Raw genomic sequence first — 23,299 nt, forward strand, 5'->3', positions numbered from 1 at the left:
CCTCTAAATATTGTAATTCTAACAATTGTGTTCGCTCCCCAACAAAAAAGGATTGTCATGAATACGAAAGCGGCAACTTACATCCGGTTTTTCTTTCAGGATATGCCCCTGTTTATTTCTCACAAACTCATAAAAGTGATCGTGGACATTGGGAGAGTCGACTGGCCGATGTTCTACCCAAACTTTTTTCAAAGTCTTCTACAATTGGCCAGTTCTTCAACTGGAGGGCAGTTTGGAGACACAAGATCTTTGGGCCTAGCAGCGTTGAGAATTGCCTCAGAAGAGCTTGCTTCCCCCAGGGAAGATATATCCGGTCAACGAAAAGAAGAGTTGAAAAAGCTCTTGTCGGCGCAAGTTCCTAACATCTTGAGGGTTATTACAGGTCATTAGTTTTATATTATATTTGTGATGACGTAACGAAAGTTGGGGTTGTTATCGGTTATATCACTTGCCATTGGTCGATTTTGATCCACCCCTCAGGCGCAGATAGCGTAGTAATTATTGCAACACGCCTGTAGGGAATTCGCACTGACCATCAGTATCAAGAAAACAGTAGTCATGGGCCAAGATATCCCCAAGGCACCTGTCATCACCATAGGACCAGAAGTGCTCGAAGTGACAGACCACTTCATCTACCTTGGTTCAACGGTCACCAGCAACCTGTCCTTAGATAAGGAAATCGACAGACGGATAGCCAGGGCTGCAGGAGTGATGACTCAACTCGGGGCGAGAGTGTGGGACAATAATCTTTTGACACTTAACACAAAACTCAAAGTGTACCGTGCATTAGGGTGGTCCTTATTTTTTGACTTTTGAAATTTTTAGGTCTCACCCTCCCAAAAGGTTCCATTTAGGATAAAAACACCCTGTGTGAAATATTTTTGAAAAATATTAATGTTTAGAGGTTCCTCAAGGCCCTAGAAATTTCCCCATACACTATGTATAGGGGGTGTGATGCGGTATGAAATAAACTTTTTGATACCCCTCTAAACAACTTTGTGCAGACATGAAAACACCTGAAAGCACTCTTAATCACAGTATTTTAACAGCAATCACAAGACACAATTGTTCCACTCTAAGACACAAATTTGTATTGCTTAATTCTCAAAAGACATAATGGTTCCACTCTACGACATAAATGTGTAATTGTGTATTGCACAATTCTCACAAAACACAGTTGTATTATTAGAAAACACAATAGCAGGCCTCGAAATGCATGGCGGACATGTCCGCCGTCACAGCATGTGATGTCCGCAGGAAGTACCATCTAAATCGGTCATATTCAACGAGCAGTAGGAGTACATAGCTCAAGAGAATTATGAAGATTCTTCCACTGATGAAGAAGCTGCAGCGGGTGTTAAAGATATTAAGGATGACCTTATTCAGTTCATTCATGTAGTATTGGCCAAGGAAAAGCAACCTCGAGATGATTATCGTAAACTAATGGAAATCTTGTTGCTTTTTCTTGGAGATACTACACTGGGGCAAGCTAATTTTAAAGCACCTGGTGCAAGCCATCATGCACGGTGGATGATGAAAGTGATATACACCTTTAAGGTGTGGTTATTTCGAAGTCAGTTTCACCTGACAGGCCGTGAGCAAACGATCTCCATGACCTATGTGTGTTTTTTACACGTATCTATATCAAGGCGTGGATAACAGCTCCTTTGGCTATAAAAGCTCCCAACAATGATTTGTCCTTATATAAAGAATTGGAAGCTTATAAAACTGTTAACAAAGGTATCTCAGAAGCAACAACTGAAAAGATGGGTGGTGATCTGTGGTATCTTTCGGAAGAGCTTGTTACCCTTTCTCTGTTTGATGATGATGTTGCAGCAAACATCAAAGAAGAAATAGTGGAAGTAATGAGAATCGGAGAAGAAAATTTGGAAGCACCCAATAAAAGAGTCACCATGACACTAAACAGCTTAAAAACTAAGACAATATCTTCATTTGCCAGTACAAACACAAAGTTATTGTTCAAAAAATTAAGCCTTCCAGATTCTTTTCTCCATCTTCCTGCGTCAGAGTGGGAAGAAAACAGTGCTTATCAGACTGCTCGAGAACCATGTAAATCTCTAGCTGTGACCAATGATCATGCAGAAAGAGCTATAGCACTTATCCAAAACTTTTCTGGGCGACTCACTAAAGATGAGAAACAGTTGCAGTACTTTCTTCAAGTAGTTTCACAACATCAAAAATGCATTTCTGAACCACTTATAAAGGCTTTGATGTGACATTTTACCATTTTTGAGGCGTTGACCATTATAACCATTAACCAATGACTATTAATTTGCATTTAGCAAGTTTGTTTTAACAGGACCGCAATATCGCATGAATCCCAATTTTTCTAAGTTACACATCCAATATACATCTATTCAGCGTGTATTGTTATTTTTATTGCAACTAAAGGCTCACTTATAGCTATTGCTTTGCTTTATACTGTTTGTTGCGCAATATTTCGAAGCAATTAAATTTGCTTCATCACTTTCAAACATGTGAACATTATCATTTTTTTTTATTAATAATATTTATCATCAAGATCACAAAAAAGAACTTTTGTCTTAGGTATACCAAACTGGGTTATTATTTATGCCATGCTGATGTGAAAACAAGCCATAACACTTGTGCATTTCAAATCCGCATGGCAAAACCAAGCTTACAGAAGTATGACATACATGCATAAAAACGTGAAATTTTCAGAGGCCTCGAGGAACCTCTAAACGTTAATATTTTTCAAAAAATTTTTCACACAGGGTTTTTTGTGGTAAATGGAACCTTTTTGGGGGGTGAGACTTGAAAAATTATAAAAAAATTTTTTAGCCCCAAATAAGGACCGCCCTACCGTGCATGTGTTCTTAGTACTCTGCTATACGGTAGTGAGTCCTGGACCACTTATGTCAGACAAGAAAACCGCCTTGAAAGCTTTCACCTTCGTTGCTTGAGGCTCATTCTTGGTATTTCCTGGAAGGACAGAATACCCAACACCACTGTTCTGGAACGTTCTTGCTCCCTGAGCATGCACCTTCTCCTCTGCCAGCGACGTCTACGCTGGTTGGGGCATGTATCCAGAATGAAGGATGGGCGCATTCCAAAGGACATTCTGTACAGTGAACTTGCCACAGGGAAACGCCCAGTAGGACGACCTGCACTGCGTTACAGAGACGTTACAGAGACGTTTGCAAACGAGACCTGAAGCTAACTGACATGGGTCTGCTACGATTCGGTGAGTCCGATTCGGTGAGAGCCCTATTCGGTGATTTTTTTGAAATTTTTTTTGAAAATTATCGGGTACCATAGCCTAATTATCATTGCCGCTTTTACATCGTTTTAACGTCGCTAAACGTTGAAATAAGACCCTAACCCCTAATCAGTACCCCTACCCTTAACCCATAATCCATCATCCCTAAACCCCTAACCCTTAAACCCTTAACCTCTAACCTTAACCCCTAACCCTTTGGGTCTGCTACTATTCGGTGAGTCCGATTTGGTGAGTTCCTAACTTCTAACCCCTAACCCTAAAACGGCAATGATAATTAGGCTACGGTACCCGATAATTTAAAAAAAAAAAATCCCCCGTTAAGGGATCGGACTCACCGAATCGGACTCACCGAAACGGGCCATTCCGAACCCTTTAACGGCAATGATAATTAGGCTACGGTACTCCATAATTTAAAAAAAAATTCACCGAATAGGGCTCTCACCGAAAAAGGCTCTCACCGAATAGGGATCTCACCGAATCGGACTCACCGAAACGGGCCATTCCGAACTGACATAGACCCTGCCAGCTGGGAACTGATCGCAGCAAACCGCAACAGATGGCGCTACGAAGTCAGTGCGGGTCTAGTAAAGGGTCAGTCGAGGCGGAGGAAGCAACTAGAGCAAAGAAGACAAAGAAAAAAGACAGCAGCCTCAGAACTCCTCTGATTTCATATGTCCAAACTGTGGACGAGACTGCCACGCCAGGATTGGACTTCAGAGCCACATGAGAAGCTGCCGTACCCAGAGTGCTACCATCATCTGAAAAGATGGAAGGATGCCTACTACTATTGCAACACAGTAGTTACAATATACCTAGAACTGAGAAAGGTGTAGGCTACTACCCAATGCTGTGGTGTTGCTGCTTCGATGTTGCTACTTTAGTCCAAGTCCAATCGAGTATGAGCAATAGTTTTCATTCAAACGAACTTGCTCAGTGGTCTGTGAATTGCAACACAGAGGAACAACCATCTGGCCTTGCTATGCTTAAGTGGCTCTTCTATCAGCAACTAAACTGAATGTAAGGTGTAGCAACAATGGACGAAACTGCCCTGAATTGGCTTTCTGCCCTAAACGTGCGTCAAAATTTGTCTCGCATATGAAAGAAGAAGATAAGTTGAATTTATTTTCGTGTGTGCAAAAGATTTATAATCTTTGCGTGCTCATCCTTGTGTTTAGTAGGAAGAAAATATTTTCTGTTTTCAATAACCTAATCCGATGGTATTTCCGCCACAGAGAGCTTGGAGCAGGAATGGTCAAATTGCTTCAAACAGTTTGCTCAGATGTCCATGGCGACACCTCCTCCCTCTCCAAGCTCGGGGGAGTCCACTCTGTTCGATTTCTTTTCCCCAACTCACGAGAACATGCTTCCCAAGGCAACATCTGACGTCCAGATATCCAACAACTCATTGTCTATTATGACACAGGCCCTCGAGTGCCTGTGTCACTTGTTCAGGTATTGTTCAGAAACACAATTTATGAATTGTAGTTTTACTTGTAGTGTTTTAAATTAAACAACACGGTGGTTTGCATTTTTAAGTTTGTTGTGGAAGCTGAGAATTATAGTAAGAACAAACTGTTTTGAATTTTGCAAGAGAACGCCTACAGGCCCCACAAGATATTTATAGATAAGTCCATGCTAAGTTTTGCACATTTTCATGGTACCAAGACGCTTGTGGCTATATTTTGTAACCAACTCTTCAAATAATAATTAATTCAATTGACTTGTAAATTGTGGCTGTCCAGTGTCCAGAGCTGCGAGCCATGCTTTTTTTTTTGCGCTATTTTGATGAGCCGTTGGCAAAAAACTGGCATCTATCGCTGATAATATTCTTCTTGCACTTTGCTGAGCACTGCGAGGCGGCTTTTCAAGTTTAAACATTACCGCACCCACATTTGTTGCATTTTAACATTTTGTTGCCAGCTGCATCTAACTCGGATATTGGCTTTGGGTTGTACCATTCTAGCGCTCCCACAGTGATACAAATAAAACGCCTTCAGATTGTCTGTCGGCCAGTTTCAATTAGAGAGCTCTTGTGTGGGCGGCAAGGTTGTTGCAAAAGTCCCGTTTTCCACCTCATCATGTCCGCCCTACTTTGTTCTGTCATATTTACTCAGCTATTCTGAGTTTAAATGCGTCATTGGATATCTGATTAGCCGGATATGAACTAGACTTGTCGCATTGATCACTTGGTCCAGTGTTTCCATTGAAGTTGCTTTGCTTTGTTCTTCCAGTTGGATTCCTCTAACAAGTTGCGTGTCATCGGACCTCCTCAGCATTGTCTTCCAGTACGCTCGCCTTGGCTGCTGCTTCAACGCCCACCAAGGAAGGTTGGTCGCGATTCAACTTTTATATAAATCTTGCTCATCATAGATAGGTCAAGTAACGCGGATTCCAGCTATTTTGCGTTATTATTGGCAAATCATGTTCATTGTAGATTTTGCTGAAGAAACTCTTTCTCATTTTAATTTTATCGTCACCACGCGAATGCTGCCACCACTTGTGCGGTTGAACGACACAAAATTACCATAAGCAACATCATTCCATTGCCGACTGCAAGTGAAGTCTTTACACCCTTAGGCCTCAGCATCTGTGCCACGTATCACTCGTTGAAAGCTTTGAGTTTGGTAGAAATCAAGCAGTGTTCCTTCAGTACAATACAAGTGACATGAATGGGCTGAACGAAATGTCTGAAACACCGCAACGCCCCTTGTTTTCTCACAGTGGTGTTCGCTTGCCCACTGCTGAGCTCACCATTGATGTTTCTACAGCGCTTCCACTCTGTCGTCGCTGGGTAGCCATGCGATGACGTGTATCAATGAACTACTCACCAAGAATTGTGTTCCCCAAAACTTTGAAGACTACTTAGTAAGGTAAGGGAGGTATCGTGATTGTATGCGTGGGAAGATGAGTCCACGATTAACCAATTGTATTTCAAATTGTATTGCGTCCCTCAGGTGGTATTGTTTACGCAATCACCTTTCATCATCATCATCATCTTTCAAATTTAAGTTTCTGAATTCATATTTTGGATCTACAGTTTACTGTAGCGTTACAATAACGTTTACCTTTAACGTTTATCACTCGAAGAGATGAGCTTTCTGCCTTGTTGGTGGAAGATTGTTCTCCAGGCCGCTGCATGCACATTGTATACTTTGTGGGGACTTTCGAAGTGTGGATGTGTAAGGACTTGTTGGAAGTGTTGGGATCTAGGATTTACACCACAACTTGTTTCGTTTCAGAATTTTTCGTCAGACGTTTCATATTCTTCAGCAACTGACAAAAGACGATAATCCCCGTATCTTGTTGGAACGGCTCGACGAAAAGTAAGTTCCTTCACTGCTTTCTGGGAATGAAAGATACAAATTTGATTGGAATGTTTTATTTAGAACTCGCCCCTGTGTTGTTTCGTACTTGTCATGCTGATGGTTGTGAATTGTATTAAATCAGTCTTCTGCTTCTAAATCGTTAAATGGCGGCTGCAGTTCTTCACAAGAACACGCTTAATCAGGCTTTCTGGTGTGTGGTAGCCACAAAAATGTAATGTTTAATCTATATTTATTTTGTTTCGAAGAGCAGAAACGAAATTCATCCTATGTTTCACAACCCAAGTGGGTTGAATAGCAAAGTTACTTTCTTTCTGTGTTTCTAATGATGGAGTTTCATCATCGTTGCAGTTATCTTGAGAAGTTCATCGAGTTCCTCCGTCTCTTCGTAGCCATGCATTTCAGCAGGGTGGATGCCAACGCTAGCTTCCCTCTCCTTCCATTTCTCACGCTCCTCTTCAAGTTCACATTCAACCAGGTACGTTGCAAACAGAGTTGCCAGGTCATCGTTAGTTGATACCGTTAGTCAAATAACACACGAAATGTTTAAAAAGGCTCCGGCTCCGGAGAAAATGCTTGGCTCCAACGCTCCAGCTCCGGCTCCCCAGCCCTGGTGCTTTCTGTTAGTTCCCTGAGGGTCAAGCTGTTTCAATCATAACATTACCTTCCACTATAATATAATTCCCCACTTCTGGAGGAGCCTAAAGCAATTGCCCCCACAAAAATGTGACATGTTTTTGTTGCTTTTACAGCAGCGGGTCACTTTTTGATCATCGAATCTACATCGTTGCCATAGTGATTTGTGCGATGTTAGTTACTACACCGACTCATCAACAGATTTTTCATTAGAAATGCAGTGTTCCTGCCAACATTATTGTTAAACCTGGTGTGACCCGACCTGGAATAGAACACTGAGGAAGCAGATACGGAGCTTCTAGCTATTCGATACCTGAGCCCTAGAAGCGTATGAGAGCCTTATTGTACAGCTCTTTATCTCGCCTAGTTGAAAGCGCTGAGTGAAGGCGCATGGTGATTATATTAAAACCTCAATACTTGGACCCCACACCCCACATGTTGGTGGAGATAATAAACAATGTCGATATATTGTGACTATGACGCTTTGTGACCACATCAATGCTTCTCCGTTAGACCTCGCATGAGCACTACATCAATTGCTTGGACATATGGGAGATCTTCATCGATTACGTCATCACAAAGACAGAGCAGTCAAAAGGCGGTTCTGAAGCCACTCTCCACAGGTGGGAATCTGCTTCTTTTGTTTCCTTTGCTTCAAGATGCTTCGTCCAAGCACTTGCTGCCACCTACCGGACATACTTTATTGTCACGATTCAAAAGATTATTAATCATCGTGACGTCATTTTCCTGTTATGTGTTAAATTTATGAATTGGTGGATAGAATTGCGCTTATGCAAGTACATCCGATTCCAATCAGTAGTTAAGTACTTTTATAATTACAATGTACATCTTATGAAAAAATGCAAGTATATGTGTCATGCATGTTTTGTAGTTATAACGTGTTTGGTTCTTTTTCCTTAATGACACTCTTCAAAAGGTTACGTCAATTATATGACGTCATCATATACATGCTGTTTTGATGATTTGTATTTATCTCATTGGTTGCATTTATCTGTTATTTCTCTGTTTATCCTCACCAACGTTTCTGGAAGGTAGTGCAATGTACCAGTATGCGTTTGCACGAGTGAGGTGGAGAATTGGGGTAATACCCGAGTGTTCCATCTTGCTTGGTTTGATAAAGAGCGATCTACCTGGTAGTCCGTACAAGGCTGAGTACTCACAATAGACCAGTGAGTAATTGTGATTCACTAACCATAACGGTGTAGCCCCTAGTCTCACGCCGCACAGCCTTGTGCTGACTGTCCGGTAGATTCCTTCTACATCTTTGGGGTTTTGTATTTGCTGGTTTGGTTGTTTTCTTTCCATAACGGTGAGAATTCAATTGACTGGTAAAAGCAGAGGTCGAGGGCTCTGCCGCATAAATGGGTGGTGCGATACTGATGAGTTCAGCCGCATGGGCAAAGCACGTGTCCATCGTTTTCGATTAGCTCATTAGCTCGTTTTCATCTGCAATCGGCTCCTGAGAAACGCTTTACTTGTTGAAAATGTCACTCGTAAGGATTCGAACCTGTGTCGTTATGTCACGAAGCAATACCTACTTGTCTTGGTAGGTACAAGGATGGAATTATAGTCTTCGCCACTGCGGTACTGCAGCACGTCCAATTCCGCTACAACCAGCCCCAGCTGGACGAGATAGACTCCACTGCGTGCGATGAAAATGTAAGAAAGTTTCATTGTTTGTTATTGAGACCAGCAAAATAATTTATTATGACCTTTAATATCTTGCACGTTTAGTTTAAGTTACAACTTAGTGTGAAACGTTTGAATTACATAACCACTTCCTACTTGGAGTAGCAGATTCGTAATAAGATCATCAAGATGTTGCTCCGAAAATGGTTGGATTGAGAATGGACGTTGTTGCTTTCATGTAGACACCATCGAATGGCGCCGTCAAGCGTGTTGCTATGGGAAGTTTGGCTGACAAACGAACATTAAGCTTTTAAAGCTCATTGCATTTGTTGGAAGTAAAATATTGTGAAGAATAAATGTCGTATGCAAAGTCCTGTACACATACATAGCCTAATCCTGTCGTGTTATTCTGAGGAAGTTGCTGCTTCAGCTCACCGAAACGTGTTATATAAGTTTGTGGATCATTCACTCTGAAGCGTTGCAGTGGTGGTCGGTCACTTCCTGTGTGGTCCAATTATGTCGTCACTCGTATTGGCTATGACTACACGCCACACAACGACGCAATACAATGATGGAAAATCTCCATTGCTTACTGCATTTAGATGTTCCAATCGGTGTGAAGTTACCAGTCAATACATTAAATGCGTTTCAGGGGCACACAGAGTGGGAAAACTATTTGATAGAAAACTTGGAAATACTGGCGAAAGTGTGCAGCCTGTTCCCCGTGGACATGATGTCGATTCTGGTGAGTTGGTTGATGCTGTCCCACTTGGGGGCTTTAGGTTGTTGCGTCATAATTCGTGTATGACGTTTATTTGTGACAAACACCAGACGTGACGTCATTTCACGGCAAACTTTCAAAAGCGCATTAAGAGCTCTCTGAAACTAAACACGGCATCAGCATAACGAGCAGCAATGAGCTCCCGGATGGATTGCTTGGGATCGTCTTATACGCTGAGTGGTTCCCGAAAGCTTTGCTGGGGAATTGTCTGGTAGTAATCCGAGTGATATTCCAAGTGGTCCTTGCTGGGATGCTGGTTGGGTGGCTTTCGATCCGTTACCCTTCGATGTGGAACAGTTCTGCGCGGTTGTCCTCATGAACTTTCGGGGCCAACCAAGCAGTGGAAATGGTAGCGATGGGTGTTTACTGTTTATGGTAGTTTAATGGTAGCGATGCGAAAGGACATCAGTTCGACACCGCTCCAGAGCAGGCGGTTGTGTTGCAAGATGCTTAATGTCATGATTAAATAATTGGAAACACTTGAATCGATGACTAGCTTATTTTCCTTCGCTGCTTTCTGTTGTGTTGCAATGTAATCGCAGTGCACTGCTGTCACAATGAGCACAAAATAAAACAGTAATAATTATTATTATCCTTCAAATCTCCTATTATTTCGTAGTATCCTGTTCTGGAGGAGAGTGCGGGTGTGTACATGGCCACCGACTGGGGGAGGATATCATCATCTGAGGGGGGACAGGATTGTAATAGACTTCATTGCACCCTCAAAGATCTCACCATCATTCTTCAGGTTGGGGAATTGAAATATTGTTCCATTCAAACGTTGTTGAAGCACAACGGCATATTCAACGTGCGCGTTATACAATTGTTGTAAATTACCAAAAACGTAGAGCAATGATTTGCATCGCTCTCAAGCGTTGAAATGTTAGTTGTTGTGCGGCGTTGACGCAAACACGCAACGCTCAACCAATGAAAGTGTAGACATGCTCAAACCACGCGCAGTTGGTTGTTTATTGCTGCAACCACCCACCGTTGGTTTGTATGCTCGGTTCTTGAAGAAGTCAATTGTGTCTCACTGTTGAAACGTCCCAATAAGCGTAGACTACTGCAGTCCTGCACAGAGTATTTTTCCACACAAGTAGAGTGTCTCACTTTCCACTAGCCATGTGTGGAATTGTTTGTCACAGTCCTGTTCATGTTTCCCACCAGACCTTCGGGCGGGTGTCCGACTTGTTCATCACGGAGCACTTCCATGAGAGGTTCGACAACACGCTGGCTTTGGTCAAGAAGTAAGATATTTTATTTTGTCATCCATTGCGTGCATTGGCGTAATTTTTTTAAAAAATTTGACGAAATTAGGGGTGCTCTAAGTTATCTTATGAAAATTGTCAATATAAGCTAATCAATTGAAAACCTGACCGATGGAAAATGTTAAAACAAATGACTCAATCTAATAGTAAATTCAACCATGTTTAATCTACGTCATGAAACGTCGAATCAACATAAAAGATAATTTTGTCGTATGTGTAATGGAATAGACTGCAGCGGTATGTCAAACGATCAGATAGAAATGAAAACAAGTATTACATGCGAGGCGAAAGTGATCTTACATTGAATATTGAAATATATTCGACTTTAATTTGTTCACGTCTGCTTTATAATGCGGCTTGCGATAAATTAATCACATCCAAATTTGTTTCTGCGGGTTGTTGTCTTGGAAACAAACTCCGTGACAAGTTCTTCCATGTTTAATTTCTCCGCCAATTCGTGATGACTACCTATAACGGCCAAATTGTTCAGTTGTTGTTGCGTTTAAGTGCTGCGAAGGTAGGTCTTCAAGCGTCGTAATAACGAAAAGGAACGTTCGGCTTCACAGGAAGAAGTCGGCATAACAATGTAAGTTACCAAAGCTGCATATACATTTGGCATTATATCGACCATTGACGGCTGTGCAATGAATTTCTGACGTAGCGTATTCACTGTCACAATATCACCGTCACGTTTGCAACAAGCAAACCATTGTTTGCGTTCACGCAGCAAATCCTTGCGTTCCCAGTCACCATCATAAAATTTGCTTACTTTCGTAACATCGACTTCTTTCATTGTGGGATTCTCTAGCACAGTGGTTCCCAACCTTTTTGTTGTCACGGACCCCTTTAGACAAATTATTAATTCTGCGGACCCCTACCTAAATTTTGCCTGAAACTCAATTAACATACTATTGACTAATGCAAAGAAATTTATTTTCACGCGACTCAGTTCAATCACAGTACTATTGACTGTTGTAATATGCTACTCAACTACTGTAGGCGACGGTGTCATATTGCATTGCCGCTGTGACTCCTGCGGCAAATATCAGGTTAAACAGTTGCTTAAATAAGAAAATGAATGGATTGTTCATAAAATGTCAGCAGTAGGCTATTTGAATATTAAGGTGACCTAAAGTGCCAGAGTTACCGTCCAATCTCACTGCTCTGCATCCCCTTCAAGATCCTCGAGAGACTCATCTACGCCCGTGTCGAACCAATAATAGATCCGCAGCTCCCCCGTGAACAAGCTGGTTTCCGACACGGACGATCAATCGTAGATCAGGTCACACTTATGACCCAAGACATTGAGGACAGCTTCTCGGCTAAGAAGAAGGCTGGCGCCGTGTTTGTTGATCTCACGGCTGCCTATGACACCGTATGGCATAGCGGCCTTACCTGCAAGTTACTCCGTCTGCTCCCTGACAGACACATGGTCCATATGATGATGGAACTTGTGCAAAACCGCAGTTTTACCCTCACAACCGGTAGCGGTCGTCGAAGCAGACTACGCCGACTTAAAAACGGCGTCCCACAGGGCTCAGTCTTGGCTCCTCTCCTGTTCAACATATACACCTACGACTTGCCCCCCACCATCTCCAGGAAATATGCTTACGCAGACGACCTGGCACTCTTGCACTCAGCAGGAAACTGGCAGTCAGTGGAGAGGAACCTCAGCCAAGACATGCAAACACTATCAGCGTACCTCCAGAAATGGAAGCTACAGCTCAGCGAGTCAAAGACAGTGTCGGCGGCCTTCCACCTTAACAACCGGGAGGCACAGCGTGAGATAAACATCAAGATTGATGGGGAACGCCTGCCCTACTGTGCCGAACCTACATACCTCGGCATAACCCTGGACAGGTCACTCACGTACCGCCGGCACTTGAAGTCACTGCGCAAAAAACTATCTACACGCGTCGCACTTTTGAGGCGACTGGCGGGTTCCGGCTGGGGAGCTGGTGCTAAAACTCTTCGTACAGCTACCCTAGCCCTTGTTCATTCCACCGCTGAGTACTGCGCGCCGGTCTGGTGTCGTAGTTCTCACACCCACCAGATTGATACCGCCATCAACGATGCACTGCGTACTGTGACTGGATGCCTGCGTCCCACTCCAACGGACTGTCTACCCATCCTAGCAGGCATCCAACCCGCTGAGCTACGCCGTAAAGGAGCCACGATTTCTCTCGCTCGCCGCGCTTTGGACCCCGACCATCTCCTCCATGCAACACTCAAGAGACCACCACCTATAAAGCAGCGGTTGAAATCAAGACGCCCCTTTGTGCCTGCCGCACAACAACTCCTTAAGAACGCAGAAGAACTTGGTTTAAGTGCGGCACACTGGACGAACCACATGTGGAACACGGAGTGGCAAAATCACACCTCCACGCTCCGTGACTTCATACCCGACGCCGATCCCCGTCCACCAGGGATGTCCCTCGCAAGGCTTGCGTGGGTCAGGCTTAACCGCCTGCGAACTGGCGTCGGCCGCTTTCGTTCGAACATGCACAAGTGGGGCCTGGCTCCTTCATCAGAATGCGAGTGTGGTGCTACGGAACAGACCGCAGACCATGTCATCCACCACTGCCTAATCCACCGGCCTCCACACGGTGCGCATGGTCTGAGAATCCTGGACGACGAGACTGCTGAGTGGCTGAAGATTTCCTGCCCTCCAATCTAGCCTGGAAACATCGCTCATACGCCATCATCATCATCAAGTGCCATGCCGAAACTTTCAACGTAAGCAAATTTAATGAGAGGGCTGTTGTTGCCTTTCCTGAACTGCGGTTGAGTTTTTGACAATGCAACACGCATGTCTTGTGAAGGTTGGTGTACACCAAGGATCAGTTTTGTCACCTCTGATATTTGCTATTGTGGTTGACGTTGTAACTGAAGGAGTGAGGGAGGGCTTATTGAGTGAAATTTTGTATGCAGACGACCTGGTCTTGACAAGTAATAGTATGGAGGGACTGGAGAGAAAGTTTGAGAAATGGAAAGAAGCATTTGAAACCAAGGGTATGAAGGTGAATCTTGAAAAAACAAAAGTGATGGTGAGTGGAGCAGAAGGAACAGTTGTTGAGAGCAAAGTAGATCCCTGTGGAATATGTGGCAAGAGAGTGATGAGAAATTCAATGCAATGCAAGGAATGTGAAAAGTGGGTACATGCAAGATGTGCTAATGTCAAGAGAGCCGGAACAAGATTGGCGAAGTGTTTTGTGTGTGGGAAATGCAGTAAAGGAAGGAATGAAGTGGAAGGCCATGATGATGAGTTCTGCCATGGCATCGAAACAGTGACAGATTTCTGTTATCTGGGTGATCGGATAGATGGAAGTGGTGGATGTGAAGCAGCGGTGACAACAAGGGCACGATTGGGCTGGGCAAAGTTCAGGGAATGTGGGGATATGTTGTATGGCAGAAAATTCTCACTAAGGATGAAAGGAAAAGTATATCGGAGCTGTGTGCGGCCTGCAATGCTATATGGTAGCGAGACATGGGTATTGAGAGAGAGTGAACTGGCAATCCTGAGAACGGAAAGGTCAATGGTGAGAGCAATGTGTGGGGTGAAAACAAGAAGGGAAAAAAGGACTGAAGAATTGTTGGATATGCTAGAGATGAGAGAGACCATAAACCAAATGGCAAGGGCAAATGGAGCAAGATGGTATGGACATGTGATAAGGAGGAAGGAAGGAAGTTTTCTTAGAAAGGCACTAGATCTAAAGGTGGATGGGAAGAGGAAACGCGGTCGTCCAAGAAGAACGTGGAAACAACAAGTGAAGGATGAATTTAAAAAAGTCGGACTGAAGGAGGAAGATGCAAGGGAGAGGGTGAAATGGAGAAGAGGGATAAAAACAATTGCTGCGCGGAAACAATCGGCCACCCCCACTAGTGGGGAACAAACCGACGATGGATTATGATGATGATGATGTCATCTTGAACGTCCACTGTCCAGGCGATTTTGATGTTGTTTTTATTGTAACAAGAGCTGAGAATCCTACCTCGCAAATGTTAAGTGGTTTTGAATGGTAACAAAACAATAATCGCTTGCTTTGCCAAGAATGGGTAGGTTTGCAGTTGTGAGCACCAAAATTCTTCCACAGTTTTTGAATGAAACTCAATGCGTAATAACTCTTTTGATCTCAAATCCATTAGGTCATCTTTACTGAGATCGTCATCGCTAATGTTGTTCAAGTCAAAAAGAAAAGGATTTCGAATCCATGTTTCAACTTCGTTCGGCAGGTGTTCTAAATTAAAATAACGTTGATATGAGATTTGCAGGGTTTCAAGTGTGCGCAAAATGTTTCTCTCATAGAGATCAAAAGAGTGCATTCTCTTTGAGTTTCATCCATCAAGATAAGATCTTCTAACATTGGAAAGTTAGTGTAGGCTAATTACCTGCTTCCAATCTGCGTTTCCAAATCGGCAACTTGGCTAAAAACGCTTTTTCAGTTGCATCAATTATTGTCACACCTGGTCCTTGAATGCCACGATTAACATTGTTAATATGACCGAAAATATCGGCTAAGTAGGCCATGCCGTATAGAAAACTTTTACTCTCGAACAATTTTGAGAGGGGACTTCCTTTTGCTTTTAAAAGAGTTGATGCCTCATTTTTTAGCTGCAGTCGTTTTAAAACTTCTCTAGATAACCAACGTACCTCAGAATGATACAAAAGTACTCCGTAATCTGACCCTACTTCTTGACAGAGCGCTTTAAAAGTACGGTGGTCTACAGCTCTGCTTTTGATGAAATTAACGATTTTCACGCAATTCGTCAGAATTTCTTTGAGACTTGCTAGTAAAGTTTTTGATGCTTTGCTAAGGCGTACCTGTGCAAGAAGCAATGGGTAACAACCACGCGAGGAGCTTCGTTTTTTACTAAACAACAAATCCGAATTTGTTCCTGAGCATAGCTGGTGCTCCATCCGTGCATATAGAACAAAGTTTTTTTTTCCCAAAATTCATCAAGGTAATCACGGACCCTAGAGCTCGACCGATATCACTTTTTCAGGCCGATACCGATATATATATCGGCCGATATATATCAATTACGAAAAATTTGTTACCAACAAGGTTATTAAGCAACAAACCAGTCCAAGAAAGTTTATGCATTGGTTGCTGTCATAGGCGCCGAGTTTTCAAAATAGCTGGGCGGGCGAACACATACTGTCACGTCACGTCGTGATCAATAATAATAATGTATAACTCCACTGTTGTTTTCCTGCTACCAAGGTCCAAGATCTAGGCTTCCTAGTTCCTACTACTATAAATTGCAAATATCTAGCGATAAACTGTGCTATTGAACCGAGCTTACATTGAATCTACAATAGAACAGTTAACGAAGGAGCTGAATTGCAACTAATGAGTGACAACCAACGGTTTCATCCGGCCAAACCAACACGTGTGCACTGTTCAGTAATGCACAGTTTAATATCAGTGACGTAACAGACGCAACTGTGATGGTTGAGACGACAACATAGAGCATTTTAGCAGCAGAGTTAATTGATGACGTCATTTGAGAGAAAATTACTCCTTTGAAGAACAATGCTACAGTTTTTACACCGATTTAACATCTGGCGATGTTAAAACGATGTAACAGCAGTGGAAATTGCGGTCAGACTTTTGCTGCGAATGAAGTTCCTCACAGGTTTGCGCAATTTACTTGATTTATAGCACTGGGCTTACGAGTGGCAGAGTGGAGACAAACGGCGCGGCTGGACACTTTTGCTCGTTTAACGGCGAATCAACGTTGTTTAACGTTGCATGAATGTAACATGGCAATAATTGACGAAAACTAATCGCTTAATTAGTAGGTCTATTAGGGCCTATCATATGGCGACAAACCCTTGCGAATAAGGTAAGTAGGCTAGTATTAGAAGGTGGCAGATGGTTACAGAAATTTTTGGACTTAAAATTGAATTAATTTTTTTTTTAATTCCTGAAATGTCCGGCGGCGCGGCCCACCCGCCCGGGACTCGGCGCAGGTGGTTGCTTGCTTAATTACGCCACATAACTTCCACCGAAAGAGGTCGTGTGGCTTCTTGCGTCACAATGCTCTGGGCACGAATCGGAAAACTTCTATAATGACGCTACTATTTTCTTCTGTGCAAAGTTTCACTAGGCTTTTTTCTTTGGGTTCATTTTTGCAACTTCTACAATGACGCTACTATTTTCTTCTGTGCAAAGTTTCACCAGGATTTTTTCTTTATTTTTGCAACTTCTGCAATGACGCTACTATTTTCTTCTGTGCAAAGTTTCACTAGGATTTTTTCTTTGGGTTATTTTTGCGTGTCATGTGAACAAAAGTTAATTTTCCCTGGACCTTTTCTTTCTTACTGTAATACCAAAACTTGACAAATTTTGCTGCATCTTGCTGCGATAGCCTACTCGTATGATCTCATTTTGTAACGAATCTTGCCTTATCAATATCACTCGGAGATCAAAGCCAGGCATTGTGATGTAAGACTTGAAATAAGCTGTGCGTGGTTAGTGTAGAAGTACACCCCCACTCCCATCGATTCTTAGCGAAAAATTCACCTTTGTTACACTGATTCAATGTCATCAATCGTTGAAGCAACGTAAAACTCGAAATTTTTCCTGCTTGAATTGAAGCTAAGGGATACAGTATTAACATTTTCTAGATGCTCGCACTAGAATGGGCGGGAAATTATATTCTCACAGCAATTGTTTGTGCTATGCAAGCACGTTTGAGAAACTTGTGTTTCTTCTAAAGGCATGCATGGCTGGTTTTAAGTGTGCTTTTGCTAGCCGATGTTTATCGGCGAAAAATAGCCGATACGATATATCGGCTACACCTGATATCGGCCGATACATATCGGCTGACCGATATATCGGTCGAGCTCTAACGGACTCCCAAATGCTTTCTCACGGACCCCTAAGGGGTCCGCAATCCCCAGGTTGGGAACCACTGCTCTAGCAGCTCTCGTAGCAAGTCTGCCATTCGGTATGATGAAGAAGGGAAACGGCTAACGATTGCATCTGAAGCCGTTTGCCGAATGTTTTTGTAGACGTTTGAGTAGAAAACAGCAATTTTATTCGAGCCAGACAAATTGTTTTCTCTCGAACGGCACTTCTTGACGCAGTGCGCGTGTTTGTGCTTAATTGTTACGCAATAGTACAATCATGTCTGCCTTTGATATGTGTGGCGCACGTGCCACACGCAAATGTAAAACACTGAAAATATTGCGCTTTGGTGAAAGGACTTTCAAGAAAGAAAAAAAAACGATATTTAGGAATGCAAATTTCTATTTGAATCGGTGTATTTTGTATGCAAACCAGGGCCCAGGGGTGCTCTCGCATTTATGTTGTTACCTCAGATTTTCATTTTGGGGTGCTCAAGCACCCTTCGCACCCCTGAAATGACGCCTATGATTGCGTGTACTTGTGGTAGACGTAGCTGCCCAACGATCGATCGACATTTTAGGGATCACTGTTCAAGTTAATTAATAAGTTGACATTAGAACTGACATTTGTGTTGTTGATGCAGAATCATATTGCCCAGGCAGCCCAACCAGAAATGCTCTCTAGCTTTCATTGTAATCAGATATCGTTGCTTGAAGAGCCGTAATCTGATTCTTTCTACCCATAAATCCTGTTGTTACTCCCCAGGTTTCTGAGCATATCACAATTTGGGAATAGGGCCCTGCTGTTTCAGCAGCACAACCAACTCCCTCCCATCGTCCTAACTGACGTCATTGAAGTGTAAGTACCGGTGGCTTGCTTGACATTTAGTCGTGGAAAAGCATAAAGTAACAACTTTGATTGTGAGAATCATCAATCTCGGTTTGAGAATGTCTTTTTAGAAGCTTCATCCTGAGAGTTTCGCATACTTGCTGAGACTTTCAACCAACGACTGGGCATAGTAAAGGAAAATATAAACTCTAAAGATGACAGTTCACAGAGATGACACCAACCAACCGTGTTCCAATATTCTGTTGCTTCATTGCATACGCTATAACAAGCGACCACTTTCGATTCTGCTCTGACACACAGTGGCTTGTGACGTTTTTGTTGCATTTTCATGTCTTTTTCACTTTTCTATCCAGCCACTCTGAGGTTCTAGCAGCTCTGCAACCTTACACGCACTGGCTCTCTCAGCTATACAGCGAGGCCCAGCAAGTGGGCCACTCCCAGGCCCAGCTGGCCGAGCTACTCGACAACTACACCGCTGTCATTGTTCCTATGCTCAGCAAGCAGGTGGGTGGTTATTCAGGATTCCAAACAATTTGTTTTTTCTTTTTAATTTTAATAATTGACTTGAACATGGGAGTCCCACGATCTCCAATGCCGTTTCTACTTGATGTTGATAGCATGGTGGTGTTTTTCATAATGCCTGTTTTATGTTGTTTCATTTCATGTGAAAAATCAGGGTTGCCAGATTGGCCATAACAACAGCTTATTTTCAAGATGAAGCCTAGTCGTTAGGAGAACTGGTCTTATTAGGAACTCGTCATTTTTTGTGATCTGGTTTCAGGCCCCGGAAAAGATTGTCCGATCCGCAGCCCACACTTTGCTCTCCGTGATCAACACGGTTCGTGCAACGTTCCTGTCGCAATCCTCAGTGATTGAGAAGTTGTTCCATGACGTAGCAAACGGCTCATGCAACAAGTTGGGCCTTCAAGTAAGCACATACGTCATCAACGGTATGATGTCATCACATGAAGTCACTCCGTTTTTAAAGCGCTCAACTCTATGACATCATTGATTATCTACTCACCTTTTGAAATCTTAGTTGCAGTATCACAGCAGTGATGGCCTCTTCTTTTGCTACAAATATATCGCTTTAATTAAGTTATATAAATGAAAATATAAAATATTTACGGTGCTTGGTTAATGAGTTCTTGTTGAAAGTTCCTCATCTCCCTACAATTCCACCTTCGATGAGATGTCTCACTCTATTGTCTTGTGCAGACCCAGCATTTGATCTACAAGGCTCTCTCCAACATCCTCCTCCTTCCATGGCCAAACACACCGGAGCAGGAGCAGAAGTGGGATGCGAGACAGAGGAGCCATGCAGACTTTATCAAATCCCTTCTAGGGCAGTTCCTATCCCTCTCACCCAACATAGCTCACTTACAAAGCAACAAGGACATGAAGGAAAGAGGTAAAACAAAGTTTTCTTCAGCGCAATCATTTATGTTTTCCATGCCGCTCTAATTACCCAGATATTGTGACCGACTGGTCAAGATTTTCTTTACTATCAACTTGTGATATTAAATCGTTTGATCAGTGTAGTGCCACTTTCCGCTAGGCTCGTTATTGTGACGCATTTTTTCTATTTTAAACGTGAAAGTAGTGGTTAGCGAAATTGCGGTTGAGGGAAATGTATCGCCATACTCACTACCGCTACCTTTAGTAAACACGTATGACGCTGCCGCTACAACAATACAGCGGCGCTACTGCACACCTCTGCCAAGCATGGCTGACGAAGCCGCACGCAGGGCCATGATATCACACTCGAAAGGTTCCTGGTTCGACACCGCTCAAGTGTATGCGGCTTCGACTGGACACAACGGCACACTTGAAGGTGGACACAAAAAAGCAAAGACACGTGTTTGCTTCGCATATTGATATTGTTGGACCACGGCAGTGGCCAGGTTGATGGGTTTGAGCGGTGCAGTCGAGTTTTCAATGGTTTTGAACCGGAAATAATCTCTTCAGCTTGATTGTCAATTTCGATGACAATGACATTATTGTAACGTTACAATTCAGCAAAACCTGTCATCCACCAAGCCTGGATGGTTTGTTCTGAGATTGTCGAAGCAATATCGGACGAGATCGTGAAGACGAAACAGATATGTCATCAATCTCTGCAGGGGTCCATCGAATTGTCGCTGCAGCTCTTTCCCGTATATCTCGACCACACAGGTAACGTTCCCAGACAGCAAATCAATCGTTTTTTACATTAAAATCAATGTAAAAAACGACTGATGTACTGTCTGGGATGTGACGCCTATTTGACGCTCACTGCAGCTACAAGACGCTTTTGGTGTGTTTTCGATGCATATGGGTTTCACCAGCAATTATTTGAGCAAAGTATGCAGCATCACAAGCTTCCTCCAAGTGTCTTTGTTTCATAATCAACTTTCGTTTACTTGGCCTGCTACATGGTGATGAGGACCGTGGTTCTACACCGCTCAAGAGCTTTCCGCTTTTTGTATTAGCATAACACAATGCCTGAAATTGAACACGAAGAACCGCTGCGGAACGATATCTGTCTCTGGAAGACCATGCTTCCTATCGAAGGACAACAATATTCGTCACAATGGAGGTGAAGTTTGACTTCACGTGATTGATCTTGCGTCACGTGATGTTTGATTTCTAGATACCACCGAAATATTCTTCTCCTTCTTTTTGACGATCTTCCGATCCTTGCGGCGCCAGATGGGAGCAGAGATGGTGGCGCAAACCATTCAGAACTTCATCGGGAAATTCTCCACGGAGCAACTGCAGCACAGCATCCTCCAGGAGAACCTGGCAGGCGTGAGAGCCGTGGAGAAGTGAGCGGCATGTTTTACCTTCATGCATGTCCAAACTGACACGCAGAAGTGGTTGAACTTATTTTTATAATTTATCTTTTAAATGTAATTGTGGCGTGACTTTTGAATGGTTGTTAGCAACTGATGACGTAGAGCTGATGTGACTACATAGATGCAGATGAGGGAGCTCTCCTCTCACGGTAGGTAGCACATCTCTGTCCAGCTAATGTTGCTGGTAATATTTCTTGCAATGTGAGCGGGATTCCAACGACTAAGTTACAACTGACGGTTGACAGGTTGCTGAAGATCTTTGAAATGGTCGTCGATGAGCCAGGCCATTCCTTCAAATCATTCACTCCGTCCATCATCGACTTTGCAGTGAAGCAGATATGTCCAATTGTGAATCAGGTTGGTACTATCGTTTGTTAAGAGTGCCGAAGCCATTATGTAGCAGGCATCAACACATTCTGTTGGATCTGGCCACACAACGCCGCATCGAAACTCCTCCACAGAGTTGGATCCTATCTTCATGGAGATGGTTTGACTCGTTATCTTCAAGTTCATTAACATCTACCAACTTAACACATCCTGCATCTTTTCAGCGGCCATCTCCGGATGTCAAAGGAGCCCTTCTGGATCTCTTCCACCACCTCTTACTCCGGAAGCATCGCTACTTTTTCCCGAGTCCTGTGATCGCCTCTCTCCTCGTCGATGCCCCCCACAACAACAAAGGGGGCACACTTGCCCACAAGACCCAGTTCCTCGCTATCATGTCGGTGAGTGACGTCATATGAGAAGCCTCGGTCATTTTATGACGTCAGGTTTCCACAAGTACATTCGAGCTGACACAGCGTCATCACGTGGTCGATGTTAAGTATTCATTGCTTTGTGACGTCATTATTCGGGCCAACCGTTTTTAGCGCGGTCAGGTTAGCTGTTGAACCTACGACCCAGGTGGGATCTCGCACCAGTTTGTTCATTGCTGTAGGATAGCGCAAGAGCGTTATTTTTGTTGCATTCTAAGTGCTTGATGTTACAACCAAGTACTAACTAACCAAATGTTCTCCCCAGACTTTCGGCAATTCCTTCCTCCAGCCGGACATCGCTATCTTCAAACAGACCATGGCAGCGCTGGAGGATCTTAACACCAAGTTAAAGATGTACGACAAGGTACCACGCTCCATTCGCACCCGGTACATGCAGTATCAACATAGTCACTATGGGATTTGCTTCCTCGCCACTTTGTTTCATCTCACAGCATAGTAGCGGTGTTGGTGTTGCCATATGCTACAGCAAACATGCAAGAGCGGTAGTAATATTGATCTATGGATAGGATACTCACACCAACATTCACAGTGCGTTGTCGATAACAACCTACAAATGTAGTGGCTGTGAGCTGGTACATTGTATATGGGCTGCGTGTGTGTGAAACAACCTGCACCTGCTTGCCACACTCACCTGCTGTCCACGTGGCTGGGTGTCTGGCCAACACACCAAGGCACGTCGGTTCGACGTTACCCGAAAGAAGCAACTAGCAATCTATCTTGAAGTGAATGTTCAACTCGATGTTGTGCAAGATGTTTGTACATTTCTATGGTAACAAGGCAGCTGTTGTCGCTTCCGTGAAGTCATTTCAAAATTGTTTCTATTTCGAATAATTTTAAACATCCCAGTTCCTCTGTTGTCCATCATCTGCTTACCAACGCAATATATTTAACTTTCCAGCTCCAGTGCATGCTCTCCGAAGAAACCGTTCTCTTCCAATTTGTGAATGTCCTCATCCAAGCTCTCCTCAATAAGTCGCATGACTTGCTGCAGGTACGATGCAGGGCAGGGATGCACACTCCACTGAGGCGTGCAAGACCTGTTCTTAGGGGGGTGCGGGAA

At 43.3% G+C, this 23,299-nt stretch overlaps 1 protein-coding gene across 1 annotated transcript in view; it reads left to right on the forward strand.

Annotated features, from left to right (window-relative positions):
* Window positions 1-23,299, forward strand: part of LOC145774096 (exportin-6-like) — a 33,088-nt gene that overhangs the window by 7,539 nt on the left and 2,250 nt on the right. The window contains exons 5-25 of the mRNA XM_082585245.1: window positions 100-382; window positions 4,495-4,714; window positions 5,494-5,589; window positions 6,031-6,132; window positions 6,502-6,585; window positions 6,937-7,063; window positions 7,735-7,844; window positions 8,793-8,901; window positions 9,524-9,616; window positions 10,272-10,400; window positions 10,820-10,899; window positions 18,543-18,635; window positions 18,980-19,130; window positions 19,408-19,554; window positions 19,845-20,037; window positions 20,646-20,801; window positions 21,259-21,433; window positions 21,709-21,820; window positions 22,015-22,188; window positions 22,484-22,582; window positions 23,138-23,230. Of these exons, the coding sequence (XP_082441371.1) occupies window positions 100-382; window positions 4,495-4,714; window positions 5,494-5,589; window positions 6,031-6,132; window positions 6,502-6,585; window positions 6,937-7,063; window positions 7,735-7,844; window positions 8,793-8,901; window positions 9,524-9,616; window positions 10,272-10,400; window positions 10,820-10,899; window positions 18,543-18,635; window positions 18,980-19,130; window positions 19,408-19,554; window positions 19,845-20,037; window positions 20,646-20,801; window positions 21,259-21,433; window positions 21,709-21,820; window positions 22,015-22,188; window positions 22,484-22,582; window positions 23,138-23,230 (2,826 nt within the window). The remainder of the gene's footprint in view (window positions 1-99; window positions 383-4,494; window positions 4,715-5,493; window positions 5,590-6,030; window positions 6,133-6,501; window positions 6,586-6,936; window positions 7,064-7,734; window positions 7,845-8,792; window positions 8,902-9,523; window positions 9,617-10,271; window positions 10,401-10,819; window positions 10,900-18,542; window positions 18,636-18,979; window positions 19,131-19,407; window positions 19,555-19,844; window positions 20,038-20,645; window positions 20,802-21,258; window positions 21,434-21,708; window positions 21,821-22,014; window positions 22,189-22,483; window positions 22,583-23,137; window positions 23,231-23,299) is intronic.

Source organism: Aplidium turbinatum, chromosome 7, assembly GCF_918807975.1.
Source record: "Aplidium turbinatum chromosome 7, kaAplTurb1.1, whole genome shotgun sequence".
Lineage (NCBI taxonomy): Eukaryota > Metazoa > Chordata > Ascidiacea > Aplousobranchia > Polyclinidae > Aplidium > Aplidium turbinatum.